Source organism: Notothenia rossii (genome assembly GCF_949606895.1).
Source record: "Notothenia rossii genome assembly, chromosome: 11".
NCBI lineage: Eukaryota > Metazoa > Chordata > Actinopteri > Perciformes > Nototheniidae > Notothenia > Notothenia rossii.
This window is the reverse complement of record NC_136910.1, coordinates 46,203,546-46,222,467: the sequence shown is the minus strand read 5'-3', so window position 1 is coordinate 46,222,467 and position 18,922 is coordinate 46,203,546. Positions and strand designations below refer to the sequence as shown.

The 18,922-nt window shown below is 40.8% G+C and overlaps 1 protein-coding gene across 1 annotated transcript in view; it reads left to right on the top strand.

Annotated features, from left to right (window-relative positions):
• The first annotated feature begins 1,691 nt into the window (after positions 1-1,691).
• Positions 1,692-18,922, top strand: part of LOC307025324 (NAD(P) transhydrogenase, mitochondrial-like) — a 24,704-nt gene continuing 7,473 nt past the window's right edge. The window contains exons 1-15 of the mRNA XM_079659959.1: positions 1,692-1,847; positions 3,742-3,956; positions 6,625-6,854; positions 7,040-7,257; positions 7,339-7,426; positions 7,517-7,605; positions 8,070-8,257; positions 9,215-9,348; positions 9,432-9,623; positions 10,503-10,656; positions 11,629-11,790; positions 14,716-14,826; positions 16,709-16,854; positions 17,001-17,196; positions 17,801-18,034. Of these exons, the coding sequence (XP_079516085.1) occupies positions 3,803-3,956; positions 6,625-6,854; positions 7,040-7,257; positions 7,339-7,426; positions 7,517-7,605; positions 8,070-8,257; positions 9,215-9,348; positions 9,432-9,623; positions 10,503-10,656; positions 11,629-11,790; positions 14,716-14,826; positions 16,709-16,854; positions 17,001-17,196; positions 17,801-18,034 (2,296 nt within the window). The 5' untranslated portion in view covers positions 1,692-1,847; positions 3,742-3,802. The remainder of the gene's footprint in view (positions 1,848-3,741; positions 3,957-6,624; positions 6,855-7,039; positions 7,258-7,338; positions 7,427-7,516; positions 7,606-8,069; positions 8,258-9,214; positions 9,349-9,431; positions 9,624-10,502; positions 10,657-11,628; positions 11,791-14,715; positions 14,827-16,708; positions 16,855-17,000; positions 17,197-17,800; positions 18,035-18,922) is intronic.

Below are 18,922 nucleotides of genomic sequence, written 5' to 3'. Positions count from 1 at the left end.
CTTGAATGATTCATATGGGATTAAAATGAATCCATGATGCTGATGTTTCCTTCTTTTTGATGTAAAGCCAGGATCAGTCACCATATGTCAAAGATGTGATGGCCCTTGATGTGCAATCACCCAAAATGCAATTGTTGTTCCTTCATTCCTTGTTTTTCAAAATAACGACCTGGGAAAAAAACAATTGGCCTGAAAAAATAAATAGGAACAAAAGACACATATTTAACGAGCAATATATTATAAACATCTACTAAAAATGAGCAAGCAGTGACAGCAGGTCGTGTGAAATTATTGAAAGGCATTAGGACTTGAAATGTTCCTCCATCTGCTCCCTGACCTTATAAGTACACATTTTGGTTGAGTTTGTAGTATGCATTTCATTGAGAAAGGAAAGGAAAACAGAATTTGGCAAAAATAAAAGCAAAGACATTGAGGCAAAGCCCACGCAATTAGATGAGCCTTCCTTAAGGGTGAAAGATTTAAATGAAAACCAGGCGTAGCTACAATGCATTCCACTCTCTGAGCCTGATAAAGAGAACCAGATGAACAGTATGCATGTGAGCGAGAGTATTCATACTGTATGAAGTGCATATATTACACTGTTAGTGAAGGGGTGTGCTGTTGCGCACAATTAAATGTGCTGAAGATAAGAGTTATTGCTCCTGTTCTCATGAGCAAAGTTTAACAGCTAAAAGCTTAAAAGGAAGGCCAACCACCTTTCATGTGTATCTACAAGCACAGACACACTTCTACCACCACGCCAATTATCTTATAATATATTTCATCACACATACAAGAATACTGCCCATAAATTGAAACCTCAATGGTAATTCTACTTACTTTATTCAGTTAATTAGATTCTTATTTTCAGGAGCTATTAACAAAAATGTAAATGAGAAAGCAATAGATGACACGATGTAAAATACTTTATTAAAAAGTACTGCTTAGTGGAGAATGTGAGTCTTGCACCATATGTTTAAACAACTGAGGCATTGCTCGAACGTGGAACTGATTAGACCTTGAAGGGGCTGGAGGGGGCCCACCACAGTTCAAACGGCGGTGAAATACTTTAAAAGGAATGTAGATTGTTTTAGACCTTTTATGTTAGACATTTATATTTATATGTGAGTAGATATCCCATCATGACACCTTGACATCTTATAGAAGGGGATACACCACAATAAATACCGAAGTACACAAAAAGGAATGCATCACAGCCACAGTAACAGAAAATTACACCTATCTTTAATCTTTATAATTTTACTCAGTTTGAAATGGCATAGGCTTCAGTCTGCAAAACATACGAAGCTTTACAATGAATACATGGATGTTGCATACCCACAGTAGGCTATATTTCAGCAATGACATATGATTTAGGTATATCCAGAGCCCACATGCAAGGTCATTTGATTAATATCAGGTTATGTGTAGAAGAAAAATTACATCTGAAAAAAAAACATAGCTAGACCAAATATTTTATTTACTTTTTTATTCCACAGAGCAATAGTTTCTATACATGGTCAAAGAGCGCTCCTCTGTGGAACAATACAGAGTTGCAACTTCAGTACATTTTGGGACGCCATTTCAGAATGTGCTCTATTTTTATTTTAATCAAAACATTTATTTTATCTATTTCTTGATTAATGCATACGTCTTTGCATGGTTTGTGATTGAGAAATGTGCTCTTGCATATTGGGTGACAAAAAGTTTGCAGCTGTCACCTGATTTCCTCTGATGCATCTTCTCATATGATCCAATAACACTCCGGTGTCGGCCGCTTTCCCCGTCATCTTCCGGGTCAGCAGACAGTTCGCCTGCGCTGCACAGAGCCAGGACTTTCTGCAAAGGTCAGTTGAGTTTCCGCTCACCACTCTCACTTTTCACCTTGCATTTTTTACCCGTTTGCATTTATTTTCGTCTGTAGCGGGCTTTTTGACTCTTACCTCGCATTCATCCACCAGACAGATGTGTTTGTTAGCTGACGGGCTAAAGCGCTAGCTAGCCAATGTTAGCTTTCTGTCCCGTTAGTAATGTGCAGACAAAAGGAGAGAAGTGGGAGGCAGCAGCTGTTTGGATTATAATCATGTTTATCTGTGAGCCACAGGGAAACTGTGCACTGCATTTAGCCCCAAACACACATTGAAGTAACCCCTTTTTGACACTACCTGGTCTCTGAATGAAACCAAAGGTTGACAAAGTTGTGAGACTCTGATTAATTAGTGACTTATTGGGTCATACATTCAAATAAAGATGCCGTTAATCTGAGGGTGAAGTGAGCCGTTCAAGTCCTGACCCGGGTTAAATCCTCAACATTCAGTACAAAGCAGCAAGCGTTTGCACTGTGACGCCGTGTTTTTATTTTTGCGAGCTAATGTTTTGTGTGAAAGTAACATGTTAAATGCATCTGTGTGATTCATATTTTATGAAGACTGCCATACTTTTTGCTGACGTGGTAGCTTCATTTTTGCTTGCATGAAATAAGAGTCCTGAACACACCAGGCTGCGCTGCTCTTCAAACGGCTTGTCTTTGCTTTTTAAATAGTTTATTTTTAAAAGTTTACATAAGATTTCAATTAGTCAATTCTTATTTACTTATGAATCAAACTTTTCCTTTTTAACCTTTTATCAAAGTTTTTTTTGCCTTTTTTATTAGCTTCCTTTTAATGGTAAAGTCAACTTGAACACACTTGACTAATTAAACTAATAGTAAACAAGACATCATTGGCAACTTCAATAGGATTAAAGTAGACGTCGTGTATGCTTTGCACTTTAATTTTAACCATTGATTATATGCAATGACATATGATCCTTTTACTCTACTACAAAGACTATCAAGTAGGTCAGTTCTGCAACCATGCCTATGCTAATTTGTATCACCAATTGACTAAACTTTTTTTTTAGCAACGATTCAATAATTGTTTATGCTTTTTAAAATAGCAGCAGCTTGTAAAAAAAACGTCAAAAGTAATTGGAGTCCAAAACTCAAGCGCATCCAGTTTAGAATGATTTATATAAAAAAATAGAGAGAAGTAGCTTTCATTTGCTTGAATAAGCAAATTTATAAGCAGTTTTTCTTGACAAATCAGCTCTTGTTGAAGCACTAATGAAACTTTTTTTTAATTCTCATTTTCTCTTCCTTAGCAGTGGCTGTTTTTGACCTTTTAACTAAAACGCTCTTTATTCTGTGCACTGTTGAGTTTATTGCCAGTCAATTCTAGTTTAAACCCTACTTCACTAGCCAAGCCACCCCAGTCTATCCCAGTTCCATTATCTCCCTTTAGAGTAAACATGTTGTCCTTCATGCTGTTAACTGAGTCATTCAGTAGGCTACAATAAAAAATGGAACTTTGAAAATAACAATCTACTCAGATCCCTATATGAGAGCAAATACCAGATTCCTAATGTGGCTGTCAGAATATGTGTTGATTTAAGTGTAAATGCATATAGGGAAGTGTGACCTTTTCAATAAACATAGGTCATTTGTGTGTTTGATCTACAAGGGGAAAAAGGTGAAACATATTTCTGTGGAACATGTGGGCACATACTTTCACAAGTATGAGATTATGTACAATTCAACAAAAAGCTAATCATGCAGAGATATTAACAAGAATATTTTTGTTTCTCTCTTTCACCTACATTCATCCTCCTGTTCCTCTTTACCCCTAACCCAACCCCCCCCCCCCTCCCCTCCCTCTCCTCTCTGTCTGCTGGTGCTCTATCTCTCACCTTGCACTTTCACAGGAGGGGTGCCGTTTGTCCTCTATAGCTCCTCCTGGTGTGTGAGTGTCGGTGTGTGTGCACCATGGCGAGTCTCCTTCGTGTTGTGGTGGCTAGCTGCTCAGCCCCTGTGTTCAGCGGCGTCTCCTGTACCAAGCTGCAGCACGGCGGTGCTATCAAATCATCATGCCTTCGCTTTTTCAGGACCAATCAAGCTCTGGGGCGATGTGCCAGTCCAGGTAAGACACTAGGGCATGGATATATGTACACAATTAAATGTCAGAAAGCATCTAATGGTACAATAATGTAAGTAGTAGTTACATTTTTTGTTTACATATAGTCAGTGAATAATCAACTAACTAAAAATGAACTAAGACAATGCTTAAAAGTTGATATTTTTTACTAGGATGACCACTGAGGATAAATTCAAAATGTACAAATGTTTTTTCTTTTATATTTATACATATAATGGTACATTACATCTCTTTACGTTTTTCCTGTTGATCAGGGAAAAACTGCAGTTTGATTGTCACCTTGGGCTCTGGAAATTAGAGAAAGGCATTTTATTGACCAAAAGATTCATAAATTAATTGACAAAACGTCCTAGAGTGAGCGATTACTGGAATTAGCTTTAGTTGTGGCCCCATTTGACTACACCTAAAGCCACACCACCTGTATGTTCTGTTTGCATTCTCATGAACCTGGGTATCAGCTGCAACATGTAGTGGAAACATACTGATTACACTATCCTAAAGCTACTCTGCTTTAAAGTGGGCAGACACGTAAAGGATTCATATAGTTCTTTCATTGGCCTTGGCAGCTGGTGAATCAAATCTGTCATAGTGATCCAAATGTGATTGTAGTAGATCCTGCTCTACCCATTCATTCATCACTTTCTGCATGTTTATCCCTTCTTCATATGTTTTAAAAGTTTACTATAGAGGTCAGTGTTGCTACCAGGATTTGCTATCTGAACCAAGGTCACATTTAGGATACGATAGTCCCCAGGCATTATTCTCCATTTGACATGCCCCCACTGTGTACACAGTAACCTGGCAGAAGGTGTGCATTTCTGTGTGTGTGACAGATATCCAGTACCAGCTGGTTGCAGGTGCTTCATGTCTGCGTGCTTTGGGTTCATGACTGGCAGAGGTCTCTATGTGTACGTGGGTATGTAGGGGGTGCTGGTGACCTGGTTCATGCTGACATTCCTGCAGTGCAGATAGCTTCAGCAACAGCTGGAAACCTATATTCTGGACACACAAGGATCAGTTTACCGACTCTCAGACAAGTGGAGGAGTGGGACACAACACACACATTTGACATGCATGTGCTTATGCTCTGACCTCCAGGGAGCCTATAGACATACTCTATTGACTGAGGCGGGGTGAGACTGGATTTTTGAATTATGACATTGACAAAATTAGACTGTGCTCTATGAACTGCCTTTCTTAACTCGCAAGCATTACCAACTATGTCATGGAAATGTTTTGTGGGACGAGTGTTATGATATTAATTAAATAAATAAGGCCAGACTTTTTATAATGTTGTCTGTTTTCATGAAGGTACACTGAGGAGGATTACATTGTTGTTGTTTCTTGCCTGAGAAACATTGTTTGTATTCTTAAGGTCTATTACAAATATTGAATGCACTTTATTCCTCAAAGTATTTGGAAATGTAAAGATGTTTCAAGTCCTGAAGATATATACATGCTCCTTAAAAGTATTCTTCTTAGGATGAAACAGCAGGAGAGTATTGTGCTGCCTGCTTGAAAGCACCTGTGTAACTTAGTTATTATATGATTTCTTTAATCTGCATGTTTATACAGTAGATGATAATATAATCTTGATCGCTCATGTGTATTCGCTGGTATTTGCTTGATTGTACTTATACTATATTTTCTAACGAAATATATATAATATAATACCCAGTTCTCTGATTTAAATCACTTCAGCTGATTGATAACAGAGTGCTTAATGTGTTGTCAGACACAAATGGGACACACAGTGGTATGTGATCTCTTGGTTTATATAGTTGGGTTGAGGGTTAAAGCAAAGGCAGACTGTCAGAGGCTGTTTATGTATAGACAAGGAGAAGGAGGTACAAAAAAAAGAAAGAGCTGCAGTGGAATTTTCCATAGAAGCATGTGACCTGCTGTTGGACACTAGCCCTGAAATAAAAAGGACACGAAAGTAACCTTCTTAAAATATTAATAGTTCCGTCTCTTGCCTATTTATTGCTACATCCTTTTATCCTGCAATGTACAAATGTAAATCTCCTCATAAGCTGCCCTATTGTTGTAAGACATGTTGAATCAGGTCTGTTTCTTCTTCTTGGACAACACATTTGACTTTTATATCGCTTTATGTCTACATCTTACTTTGGTAAATAAGCTAATATCTTGACTATCATTTTTTTATTTTTGACCTGCAGGTGAGAGTTCTTTAGATATCTAACTAATGAAGTAGCACAATAATGGTATGGAAATAAATGTTTTGGTTAAATATTTACTTTAGTTTATGACCAAATACTTGCAAAGCTAAAGACATGTAGCCTCATTAGCAGCTGAAGTCTCTGAGTGTTGTAGTTTGACATTGACCTTGTCTATCTGCCTACAAAGGCCATGCACATACAGGACAGTGTTTATCATAAACATTGTTTTAACTCCACTCGTGTCCGTTTCCGGAAAATATTCTCCTTAAAGCTGCAGAACTATCTGCATAAGATTGTTTATCTTCAAAATAAATCATTTGTGACAGATACAAGTTCAATCAATGTAATTACAGTAAAGTATAATTGTTTTTGTATCTGTCTTTATGCTGTTTTTTAATGTTTTGAATATATGAATCGATGTAATATCTGTCACTGATGTCACTCTTTTGTATTGTCCCCCCTTGCCTCTGCAGGTATTCCCTACAAACAACTCACAGTGGGTGTACCTAAAGAGATCTTCCAGAATGAGCGTCGTGTGGCGATTTCTCCCGCTGGCGTGCAGGCGCTCATCAAGCAGGGCTTCAACGTGGTGGTGGAGTCGGGAGCTGGAGAGCCTTCCAAGTTCCAGGACGAACAGTACATCCAGGCTGGAGCAACGATTAAAGACGTCAAAGATGTCATGGCCTCTGATGTGCTCGTCAAGGTAGGATTTCAGTGGGGGATTGAGGCGGAGTGGGAAGTAGGGTTTTGTGATAATTCAATAATCCAAATGTTTCATTCGTTTAGACTATGCTTCTCGAAGAGCTTAAAGAAATGTATTAAAACATTCTACCCTTTTTATGTTTACTGCTTTTCCTAAACCTTTACAATGCAATCATTCGCTTCCAGGTCCGTGCTCCCATCTTCAACCCTGAGCTGGGTGCCCATGAGGTGGACATGATGAAGGAGTCAGCCACTTTAATGAGCTTCATCTACCCGGCCCAGAACCCCGAGCTGATGGGCCTGCTGTCCCAGAAGAAGGCCACCGTCCTGGCTATGGACCAGGTACCCCGAGTCACCATCGCCCAGGGTTACGATGCACTGAGCTCCATGGCAAACATTGCAGGGTATGTATGTTAATAATGACAAATATAGCTGTTCATACTTATATCTTTATTGCTTGATGTTTCACTCTGTTAACTTTTTAGGTACAAGGCAGTTGTATTGGCAGCTAACAACTTTGGTCGCTTTTTCACTGGACAAATCACAGCAGCTGGGAAGGTGCCGCCTGCAAAGGTATGTAGTATGAGTGTTTGTTTCTGTGTGAAGGTGTCTATGCCAGTTATAACCCATTTAATCCATCTAATATGTCATGTATGCTTATAGGTTCTGATCATCGGAGGTGGCGTGGCTGGACTGGCTGCAGCCGGTTCTGCCAGGTCCATGGGAGCCATCGTCAGAGGATTTGACACCAGGTTTGTTTTTGATACCTGATGTTGTGCGTCTGAATTGCAAAGGAAATGAATACAGGCTTTGAAAGACTTCATTCAATAACTAAATATTACTAGAGGAAATAGTTGTATTTTTTTACTTTCTTGCATTATTGAAGAAGAAACTGTTCAAAACACTCAAATAAGGTTTTTGGAATCAGGAGTTGGTAATGAGTGACAACAACATTTCATTATTTCCACATTATGTTTGCTATAGATCATGATCATTAAGATTTCAGTCCTGAAGGAAACGCACTTCTTGAATGCCCAACAGATTTGTTTTGATAAAGAAGTATGCCAATTTCTCCATTATGCCCTTAGCAACTAATGTCTGTGAATGTCGTTGTGTGCAGTTTTAAGGGCAAACAATATTACTCCTGCATGACTAGTCCAGCAAATATATTATCCTTCCACCTGAATAAAAATCCCCTTTCTCTCTCCTCTTCCAGAGCTGCGGCTTTGGAGCAGTTTAAATCTCTGGGCGCAGAGCCGCTGGAGTTGGACTTTAAGGAGTCAGGAGAGGGACAGGGAGGCTACGCCAAGGAAATGTCAAAGGAGTTCATCGAGGCTGAGATGAAGCTGTTTGCCAAGCAGTGTCAGGAGGTGGACATTGTCATCACCACTGCTCTTATCCCTGGTATGCACAGACACATGCACAGCAATAACGCTGGCCATAAATGTAGAAGCTGAAGGACAAATTGCTCATGCAAACTAACGAAAGTTCATGGAATATCACAGACATGTGTTCTGGGCAGGTAGTCAGAGAATATAGAAATAAAAAGGAACTGTCATGGAATAGTGAACATTAAAATAGCGTTACAATAACTTTATTTTACAACAGTTTCACATTTGTTCCACCACTCTGATGGTTTCATGAGTCTTTGTAGGGCCATGTATCTTCACTATCTGCAGTTTCACGAAGATGCGTATAATATCTTCCATCCATCCATCTTCTCCCGCTTATCCGTGCTCGGGTCCAGAGAGCCCCAAACGTTCCTTTCCCTGGCCACATCAACCAGCTCTGACTGGGGGATCCCAAGGCGCTCGCAGGCCAGCGAAGACATATAATCCCTCCACCTGGTCCTAGGTCTACTCCTTGGTGTCTTCCCAGCTGGACGTGCCTGGAACACCTCCCTAAGGAGGCGCCCAGGTGGCATCCTAACTAGGTGCCCGAACCACCTCAACTGGCTCCTTTCGACCCGAAGGAGGAGCGGTTCAACTCCGAGTCCCTCCCGGATGACTGAACTTCTCACCTTATCCCTAAGGGAGACACCAGCCACCCTGCGGAGAAAACCCATCTCGGCCACTTGTACCCGTGATCTCGTTCTTTCGGTCATGACCCATCCTTCATGACCATAGGTGACGGTAGGAACGAAAATGGCGCGGTACACAGAGAGCTTTGCCTTCTGGCTCAGCTCCCTTTTCGTCACAACGGTGCGGTAAAGCGACTGCAGTACCGCTCCCGCTGCTCCGATTCTCCGGCCCATCTCACGCTGCATTCTACCCTCACTCGAGAACAAGACCCCGAGATACTTGAACTCCTTCACTTGGAGTATAATATCTTGATGCATGTTTTTCCATTGTAACTCTGTAGGTAGGCGTGCACCCATCCTGATCACCAAACAGATGGTAGAGAGCATGAAAGACGGGTCAGTGGTGGTGGACTTGGCTGCTGAGGCGGGAGGAAACATTGAGACTATAGTACCTGGAGAGCTGTCAGTTCACAAGGTCAGTGTTTATAATCACACTCACACCAAACAGGATTTTTTTTTGCACTTTGTATTTTTAATTGCTTTTCCTTTCATTGTTAGGGAGTGACTCATGTTGGCTACACAGACCTGCCCAGCCGTTTGCCGACACAGTCCAGCACTCTGTACTCCAACAACATCACCAAGTTGATGAGGGCCATCAGCCCCGACATGGAGAACTTCTACTTGAACGTAAAGGAAGAGTTTGACTACGGCACCATGGATCATGTCGTCAGGGGATCCGTTGTTATGCAGGTACGCGGGATAATGTGGCCGGAAAAACATGCATGTATGTGTACAGCTGACAGGTCGCACATATTTCTCAGCCGATGCCAAGGTTGCAACACGGGGGCAAACAGAGGATTCATTCAGTCAAAGGGAAAATAATGTTCGGCCTGCAGCTCCCTTTCACCGTCACTAGATGTCATCCTAACAACAATGTTTCTTACACTTTCAGTTTTTGTAGCTGCCAATTAATGTCCCTCGCAGAAACAATGGCTCTTCTTTACTTTGAAAGTCTCCCCTTTTTTTCTTTGGTGGTAAATTGAATTTAAAGCTCTTGCACAAGTTCATTTTTCAACCTGTGAAAAGTCCTGGTCATTACATTAAAATAATGTTTTTCTTCATGACGTTGGAAACCAATTATCATAGTTCTTTAATCATAGCTCATTGTTTTATTTAATGGATATTATTTCTGCTGTTATCGATCTTAGTAAAGCTGTGTTCCTTCTTTTGGAGTAAGCTATTAGATTTCTGGTTGTTATTTGAGCCATGTGTGATTGCAATAATGGTCAGACTTCTTACAAATGATGCTGAAATGCAGATATACCTGCTCTGCTTACTGATCATTACTTTTTGTTACTTTGATCTTGACAGCACCGTCTAATGTTTCACAGATTTACGAATGCAACAGAGGACATTGTACACCATTAGGTGATGAGATCAGGGAAAAAAAGCAAAGATCATATAAGCTCCTAATAAATGTCATTTGATATTGTTGATATAACTAACAGTTATCCTTATCACTGTGCAGTCATTTCTTTGTATAACCATTAGTATAGATTGATTGAACTTTTTGTTTCTTTCTCACTTTAACATCATACCATTCTCTGTCTAAATTATTGTCTTCACCAGGATGGAAGGAACCTGTTCCCCGCTCCCCAGCCTAACAATGTACCTGTTGCACCTCCTCCTAAACCCAAGTCTATCAAGGAACTGAATAAAGAGAAGGCTGCACAAATCTCCCCCTTTAAGGCCAGACTCACTACTGCTGGCGCGTACACTGGAGGTTAGTAGAATATTCCAATAGATGTACATTTTGTGGACAAGTCTTGAAATCAGGGAGATGCTATTTATGAGAGCTCATGGGTTTAATCTTGTTCATTGTCTACTGTTGGGTCTTAAAGGAGGTTGAAGTCTGCAAGAAGGTGAAGCAGAGGTTAATAATAATAATCAGCTTCTTAGGTGGAATGTGCACAGGAGGCGAGAAGTGACAAACACAGACACCCTGTTAGTTGTCAGGAAGTGTGCATTGTAAAAATAAAAAAGTGTCACGCTGAGTGTGTGTGTTTGAAGTAGTGCTGCAGTGAGTGGTTCCCATGGTGCCACACAGCGCTCTGTGTAAGTGCGCCTCATGCAGTTAATGCGGTTCACACATTGTTCAGGTGTTCGGGTGGTTTCCTACTTCACAAAGCTGCTCGTGTTAGTTGAAGAGTGAGAACTTGCTTTGTGCCTTATTAGTGTGGCATGAAAAGTTGTTTTATTAGTTTTGGAGGAACTCTCATGGATATTGATTCCTGTTTGCAACACCAGGCTTTCTGTAACATGCCACCAGTCTCGCAAATGTAACCAGACAAATTGCTTTTAAACAGATAATTATGTCTGTTAAAGTAACAGGAAATAAGGACATGTTGGGTGGTCAAATACCTACCACATCTTGCACTCAAAAAAGTGCTTAAAGTTGCATCCAAAGCTTATTTACCCTAATTAAACTGGGCTGACATTAAGGTCAGACGGGTTAAAAAAATAAGCCCAACATTTTTACCAACTAATTTTGGCCTTTTTATTGTATGAAATATTGTACAGTTTTCAGTCTTTTCAGTGTGCTGAAATAACAACAATTTAGCCTAATAAATAAACTGTAGACTACACGGTAATTATCTCATTGTTTTCATATTATTTAAATAAAATCTGCCCCCAGATGTACTGTTGAAGTGTTCTGTATTTCTCAAAGTCGCTCTCTGGTTCCTTCTTTAACTAGGTGCTGCCACCCTGCTGGGTCTGGGCCTGGTGGCTCCTAACGCCGCCTTCACTCAGATCGTCACCACCTTTGGTCTGGCTGGCATCGTGGGATACCACACAGTGTGGGGGGTCAGTCCTGCTCTGCACTCTCCCCTCATGTCTGTCACCAACGCTATCTCAGGTTGGTCGTGTTTCATGTGTACACCTTTCAGTATAATGCAATCCAGAACACCTCCACTGCTAGGCACAGGGTAGGGCTGACTATCTGAATCTAAAGCTTGATGAAGTGTCACATTCATCGTTAAAGTAATAGTTAATAATAGAGTTGCCATTCTAGCGCATTCTTAAATGTATTTATTTATCTGATTTAATTACAAAAAGACCAGTTTTAGTTTCTGGCTAAAAGGTCTTTTTTTGCACATTTTGACGAGGGTACATTTTGATGAATAATAGCACTGACTCTTTAGTATTAAATTCAGTACACTGGGGTATATAGAGGAGAATATAACATTGTCCAACAGAGTGGATAAATATCATTTAAAAAAACACAACAACCTGACCATGCAGAAACACGCGGTATACTATTGGATGGTATTAATAAAATATGTGAAACAAACAATAGAATATTAAACCATAAAGTACAGACTTAGCTAGAGGATCAAACATCTTGTACGTCAGTCCATCGTGTCTCTGCAGCCACGCTGGTGCTTCTTAGAGTCCAAATAAAGATTGTGTCCTTATTGTCGGCTGCCACTTAACACAGAGGGGTTAAGAGGTTAGAGAGGTAAGTGAATGTGTGTGTTCTCACGCCTTTGATCACACTTGAGACCCTCACTAGGGTAGGAAGTAACAAACTGTTGGTGATCTTTGAGGTTCAGGGAAGTCTTTCGCTCATTTACTCGTCCACACAGCTGGACATGAGAGCGGGGGTCACGGAGCCCAGCAGTGCGACCACTGAGAGACAGTTTTCACTTCCTTTTTAAAAACCTTTATTACTTACCAACTATACCCTGTTCACATTACCATCTTCACACCATCGTTCTTGTTTCTTTGGGATTGTGCCTTTTACATTTTCCACCCTGTTATGGTTCACTTTATGTTACTGTCAAATTCCATCAATAAATATAATTTTTACATGACATTGTTTTGCATTTTATAACCAAATGTACAACTTTTTTTTTGTCCGTTCAGTGACTGTAGTTCTGGAAATATTGAGACCAACGTAATTCTGATGTTGTTGTGCCAGGCCTCGTAAAGACACACACGGGATCATTCACAGACATTAGGGAATCGTATTGGAATTTAGTGTTTGAGTGAGGGACAGTTATACTCTTCATGGGGGGATTATAGTGTTACAAGCATTGGTGACTGGCTGGTGGGTCATGATGGAATCTTCAGACTATGGTCTCATATCCAGAGGCTCATTGAGGCACATCTTTATATCTGGTGTCTGATACAAATCCTTTAATCTACTGAGAGCACTGATTCACTGTCCCACTCGCCTGGGAGCTGATGTTTGTCACACACCTACCGGCAATGGCCCACCCAGGACATACGTGTGTGTGTGTGTCCACTGATGCCTATTGGCTTTCATGCTGGCTAATCTATTAGTTGCGGTGGCCAAGCGTGCCTTTGATCTCAGTCTAAATGGTGTAACTTCACCTCTTTTTGGATCAAGTAGCTCACAAAAAGTAAAGTGTGCCAAATGTGGGTAAATCTGTTATTCAAATATTAAATCAACATTTAGATAAGTATAAGTTTCCCTGCAACAGAGACTCAATAAATACAAGTTGATTGGGACATCCCTTGTCATTTTTTCCCCATTGGACCTGTGTGAATTTGAGAGTATACACGACAAGCTTGCAGATCAGATTCGAGGTGTTTGGGTAGCATCTGAGTTACACATCTATCACTAGACTGTGGAGAACATTAATCATCAGTGACATCCTGACAAACTGTAAGATGTCTTTGTACTTGAAACCCAACCACAAATGTGTCATTCCTGTGTCACTAACAAATGTATTTTTTGTTATAACAGTGAATTATTTAATTTATCCTTTATTCACATAATAATTTTTACATAGCAATTGAAACGTGCACAGTTTAGAAGCTGATATACACACATGATTATAAAGTTGACTTTGTTAATGTAATGGAGACAAGGTCAAACTTTGCATTTGTCTCATTTCAGAAATCAAGCTTACATTATTGACTTGACAACACCAACATGCACACACTGGTACACACACTACCTGCTGGTCAGCCTAAATTGTCCTCAAACATGATTCCGTGTGAATGCAGGCTCCCGGGTGCTGCGTGTTGCTTCTTACTGCCTGTAAGTCATTACAGGGCTGATGTTATCAAGGTTTCCTGAGTCTCTTTTGATAAACACACACTCCCTCTTTTTCTCCCCCCTTCTTTTTTTATCTTGAAATCTTCTCTTTTCTGTCTTTTTCCGATGTGGAAAGCAGGAGTATTCTGAGCTTAGGAACTCTTAAATGTCTATAGATGTTAAACAATGGTAATTGAAGTGTTAAGATTAACTTGTTAATGACTGAATTAGGGCTTTGGTGTTTTTGTAACATTTCCCCGACACATGGGACATTTCACGATTATACTAGCCAAAATAATTGCGATTCACAATACCTTGACTATCTTCAACATATGCTTTATACTCTTACACTTTACATTACGTCTTAGTTAACAAACACACATTTTTCCACCGACAACAATATTCTAAGTGAACACCTTTTCATGTAGAAAAACCCTAAAAACGTATTTATCTTCATCATAAAACACAACCCCCCCCCCCTTCCCGGCATATATAATGATGAATACAAAAATATAATTCTTAATCGATCCTATATAATCAAAATCAGGCTCTATGGTTTCATTTTCTACCACGTTATCAAGTTGGGAGCTTTTTCAAGTCACTCACGTGTAGATAGTCACAATAATCTCGGTAATAAAACCTCAAAACAAACCAATTAATCTGCAATTCAATCCTATATTGTTCCATTCCTAATATTCACCGAAAGTTTCAATGTCTTCTTTAATGAACTATGTAAATGGAGGTTCATGAATTTAAATTGTCCTCGTTCTGCAGGTCTGACGGCTGTGGGTGGTCTGTCCCTGATGAGTGGGGGCTACGCCCCATCATCTACCGCTGGGACACTGGCCGTGCTGGCGGCCTTCATCTCCTCCGTCAACATCGCTGGTGAGTCACCCGCACACAGACACCTCACAGTGATCCCCGCCAGTTACAGCAACCTTTCGCCAATAAAATATCAACTTCGACAGATTGAAGAGTTTTGTATTGATTGTACAATAACATGCTTCGAACCAAGTTGAGCAGCTGCCCTCTCTACCCACCTGCTCGGGAGTCGGTGCCTGTGCCTTGGACCACACACATTCTTCCCTGCTATTACCCTTAATAATTCCCATTAACGCCAAAGTGTTCCTGGAGTCATTATCATACTCATCACTCTCTAATAGTCCTGGGAAACAGTGTTCCTGCAGGGCTGAGCCGCGGATTTGTTTTAATTTCCCTGGTTAGCTCACCGCTATTCACCACTGAAGACTCTAGGGAATGAAAAGTTAACTTGCATAATGGATCACTTTAGCTTATTAGTTTTTTATTTACGTGAGATACACCACAAAAATGTTGAAGTTAAAAACCATGCTGTGAATCCTGCTAAATATCTTGGGTCCTCCAGGCTCTATAGCGTTACTGTTCTAACCCTCTATCAGTCTTATAGGTTTTCCATAACAAAAGCATACTGAAATACCATAGCCTTTATGGACATATCTAGTTTCAATTTTCTCTCTTCTACCATATTTTACATGGATTACTTTCCACACGCACATTTCTAAGTGGTTTACCACATTACCCATAAACCCCCGGGAACAGAGAAAAACATTCCTTGGAAGGTACGAGAAACAATAGTGAAATGCAGCTCCGATAAAATAGCCCCTGAGCTTTTTGAGTTGGTGAGTCTGTTGTGTGGAACAGGTCCCTGGCTCTTGCTACTTGTTTTCCCTGTGAGTCTCCAAAGCCGTAAGGTGTTGGAGTAAAAGTGGATGGAAAACACCTGGGTCTCTGAATAACTTTCGATAAATACGTTCATACAAAACAAATTTCTCTGTGCTCTATGAAATTCCATAAAACCCATAGTCCACGAACGTTATTCGTTTCATTCATTGATTTGAATCTTATTATCAACTTTGATTTATTGATGTCTTAAAATGTATGGTATCATATACCTGCAACACTAATGACATTCCCATCACCCTCGCTTTATGTTTTGAGCTATTTGGAAGTTGGCTAACAGCTAACGTTGGCCAATGTTCACAGAGCTGCTTCTATAATGGCTGCAGACTCTGAGCCTCATGATTTGGCACGTGTTGCTGATTTGCTTCTATTCTTGTAAATGTTCTAAATATAGTGTCGGCAGACCCATTCTGGGTACAAAAAACAAAATAGAAAATGAACATTCCTCCATATGAATATATTGACTCAGATTGGTCAGTAATAATATTAGTCAGATTGTGTTTCGTGCTTTAACTAAGATATTCTAGGACTGAAATTACAAGAACTGGTCAAATGCAGGTGCTAGCCTCTGATTCACCCTTTTACATTTATTTGCATATACGTGTGTTTTGTTCTAATCATGCCGGGGGGGTGAAAGGGAGACACACGGCTATGTGATCTCCTCACGTAGAGCAGTGAGACACCGTCTGCTCACGGTTTGACGCTTTTGAGGTTTTCTACTTGAAATATTTACACTGAAATGAAGTAGACTAAGTCGATTCCCCACGTTGGTTATAATGCTTGGCAAAGTTTTTTAGTAATTGTCTTTGAAAAATCTGCCCCCAGATTTACTGTTAAAGCTTTCTTTATTTGAGATACATGTACCATAGATGCCTGGACCTCCCTGCCTCGAAACCTCGTACACTCCTATTTTGCCATCTTGTAATTAGTTTTTCCATAAACAAAGTTTTCTTTGTAATCCCTACCCTACTGTGTTAAGTAACTTTCAAACCTGAATTTGAGCGTCTGTGTAGTGTATGTCCGTTAATTTTCTCTGTCTCTCTCCCAGGTGGTTTCCTTGTAACAAAGAAGATGTTGGACATGTTCAAGCGTCCCACTGATCCTCCAGAGCACAGCTACCTCTATCTGCTTCCTGCTGGTGTCTTTGTCGGTGGCTATGGAGTTGCGCTGCAATCTGGATACAACATTGAACAGGTGCGAGAGAGGATGTTTATGCCCGGTCCCCCTGTGTTTTCCCAGATGTAGAACAGAACCTTCAAAGTAGATCATTCGTCCTTATTTCTCATCCTGTGGTCCCTAATTGTCTAAAACCCCCTCTTTACGTCTCTGTCTTTCTCCAGATGATGTACTTGGGTTCAGGTCTGTGCTGTGTCGGCGCCCTGGCTGGCCTTTCCAACCAGAAAACCTCCCGTCTGGGAAACACTCTGGGTATGATCGGAGTTGCGGGGGGTATCGCTGCGACTCTTGGTGCCCTCCAACCCAGTCCTGAGCTCCTGGGACAGATGAGTGCAGCCATGGCTGTTGGCGGCACTACTGGTGAGTCCCTGTTGAAAATAATGGGATAACAGGCTTAGAGGCAAACTCAAGTTCTTGTACAATAGTGTTGCAGCAGCTCCAAATGACTGGACATCAGTGCGTGTGCATGGATTCCGAGCTTGACTAAATTAAGCGGCAGGTGTGCAGAGCGCAGACACATCTCTGTGATGTTTACATCAAACAAAATGTGACTAACTCCCCTCCGGACTCTGGAGGTCTCTCTTAAATGGTCAGCAGCACGTATTACTCACTTGCTTTTTTCTGTTCAGGACAGTTTGATCATTTAAATGCTAATTGTTCCAGTAACAGAGTGTCCACCCAGACTAAACTATCCCAACAAATGCTAATTTCCAGGCTTCCTGCAGGGTGCGCGCACACACACACACACACACACACACACACACACACACACACACACACACACACACACACGGAATTTCCCCGAACAGGCCTCATCAGCAACACCTGTTTCTTAGATGGACCCCACTTCCCAGCAGCCCTTTGATAGTGTGTGCTTGTGATTTGCATGTTATTAGTGTGTGAGTCTTTCAGGATCACTGCACTTTATTTACGTGTTATCGCTCTCTCTTCTGCCCCGCTTAAGGCCTGGTCATTGCTAAGAAGATCCAGATCACGGAGCTGCCCCAGCTGGTGGCGGCCTTCCACAGCCTGGTGGGCCTGGCTGCCGTGCTCACCTGCGTGGCAGAGTACATGATCGAGTACCCCCACTTCGCCACAGACCCTGCCGCCAACTTCACCAAGATAATCGCGTACCTCGGAACCTACATCGGTGGAATCACCTTCAGTGGCTCTTTGGTGGCATATGGCAAACTGAACGGTGAGAGAAGCACAGTCTGATTCATATTCCCTGCAAACATTTACACTGAACCAAAGAGAGAACATGCATCCTTGTTGTTGTGGAATTATAAAGCATATTTATTACACATGTATTTACACTGGTAGACAAAGAGAAGGCCTTAACTGCATATTAAATGTGGCCCTTTATGTGTTATAATAAACACAAAAAAGTAAATGTTTCATAGGATTTACTTTACAAGATCTACATTGGATAGCATTGGCCCTCTGCTAAATCTCTCTTCTTTGTTATATATAGTGTTTCGGGAAAGTTAACCATGGCTGTATTTTTATTTTATGTTAGTAATCGTACAAATGTATTTGGTATAGTCTTTGTTCAGTTCATAACCATCAGTTAGATCAGTGTTCCTCTTATTGCACTCTATTATACTAATACTAAGGGGTAATAAGGTGACCATTTTGCTTCTTGTTTTTAATGTGAATTACCTCTCCAATCAGGATTATTCGTGTAGTGTTTTATGGCAGTCTGGCCGACCTGTGGTTATCAACAAGAGAAGGTCTGATTCTTCATATTTACTGCTGCCAGCTGTGCAGGGGAAAGAGGGAAAAAAAGAGTTCATGGGGTTCATTCTGCTGGCACCAGTCCTACTAACCACATTTTAATGTTGACTGCAAGCGTTTCATGAGGGCAAATTATGCATGAACATGACATTCAGTTAATGACAGGTCTCAAGTGGTGGCTGCTGCTGCAGGAGGAATCCAACTCTGCTCAGGCTTTTTTCCCTCTAGTCTGAGATATTTATCTCTCAGACAAGTTCACAGCTGATAAATGAATTGAAGTGTTTATGAGCAGTTGTTAGTTGTGATTATCATTCAATTGTCTGCTCAATCCGCTCTCTCCCTGCGTGTT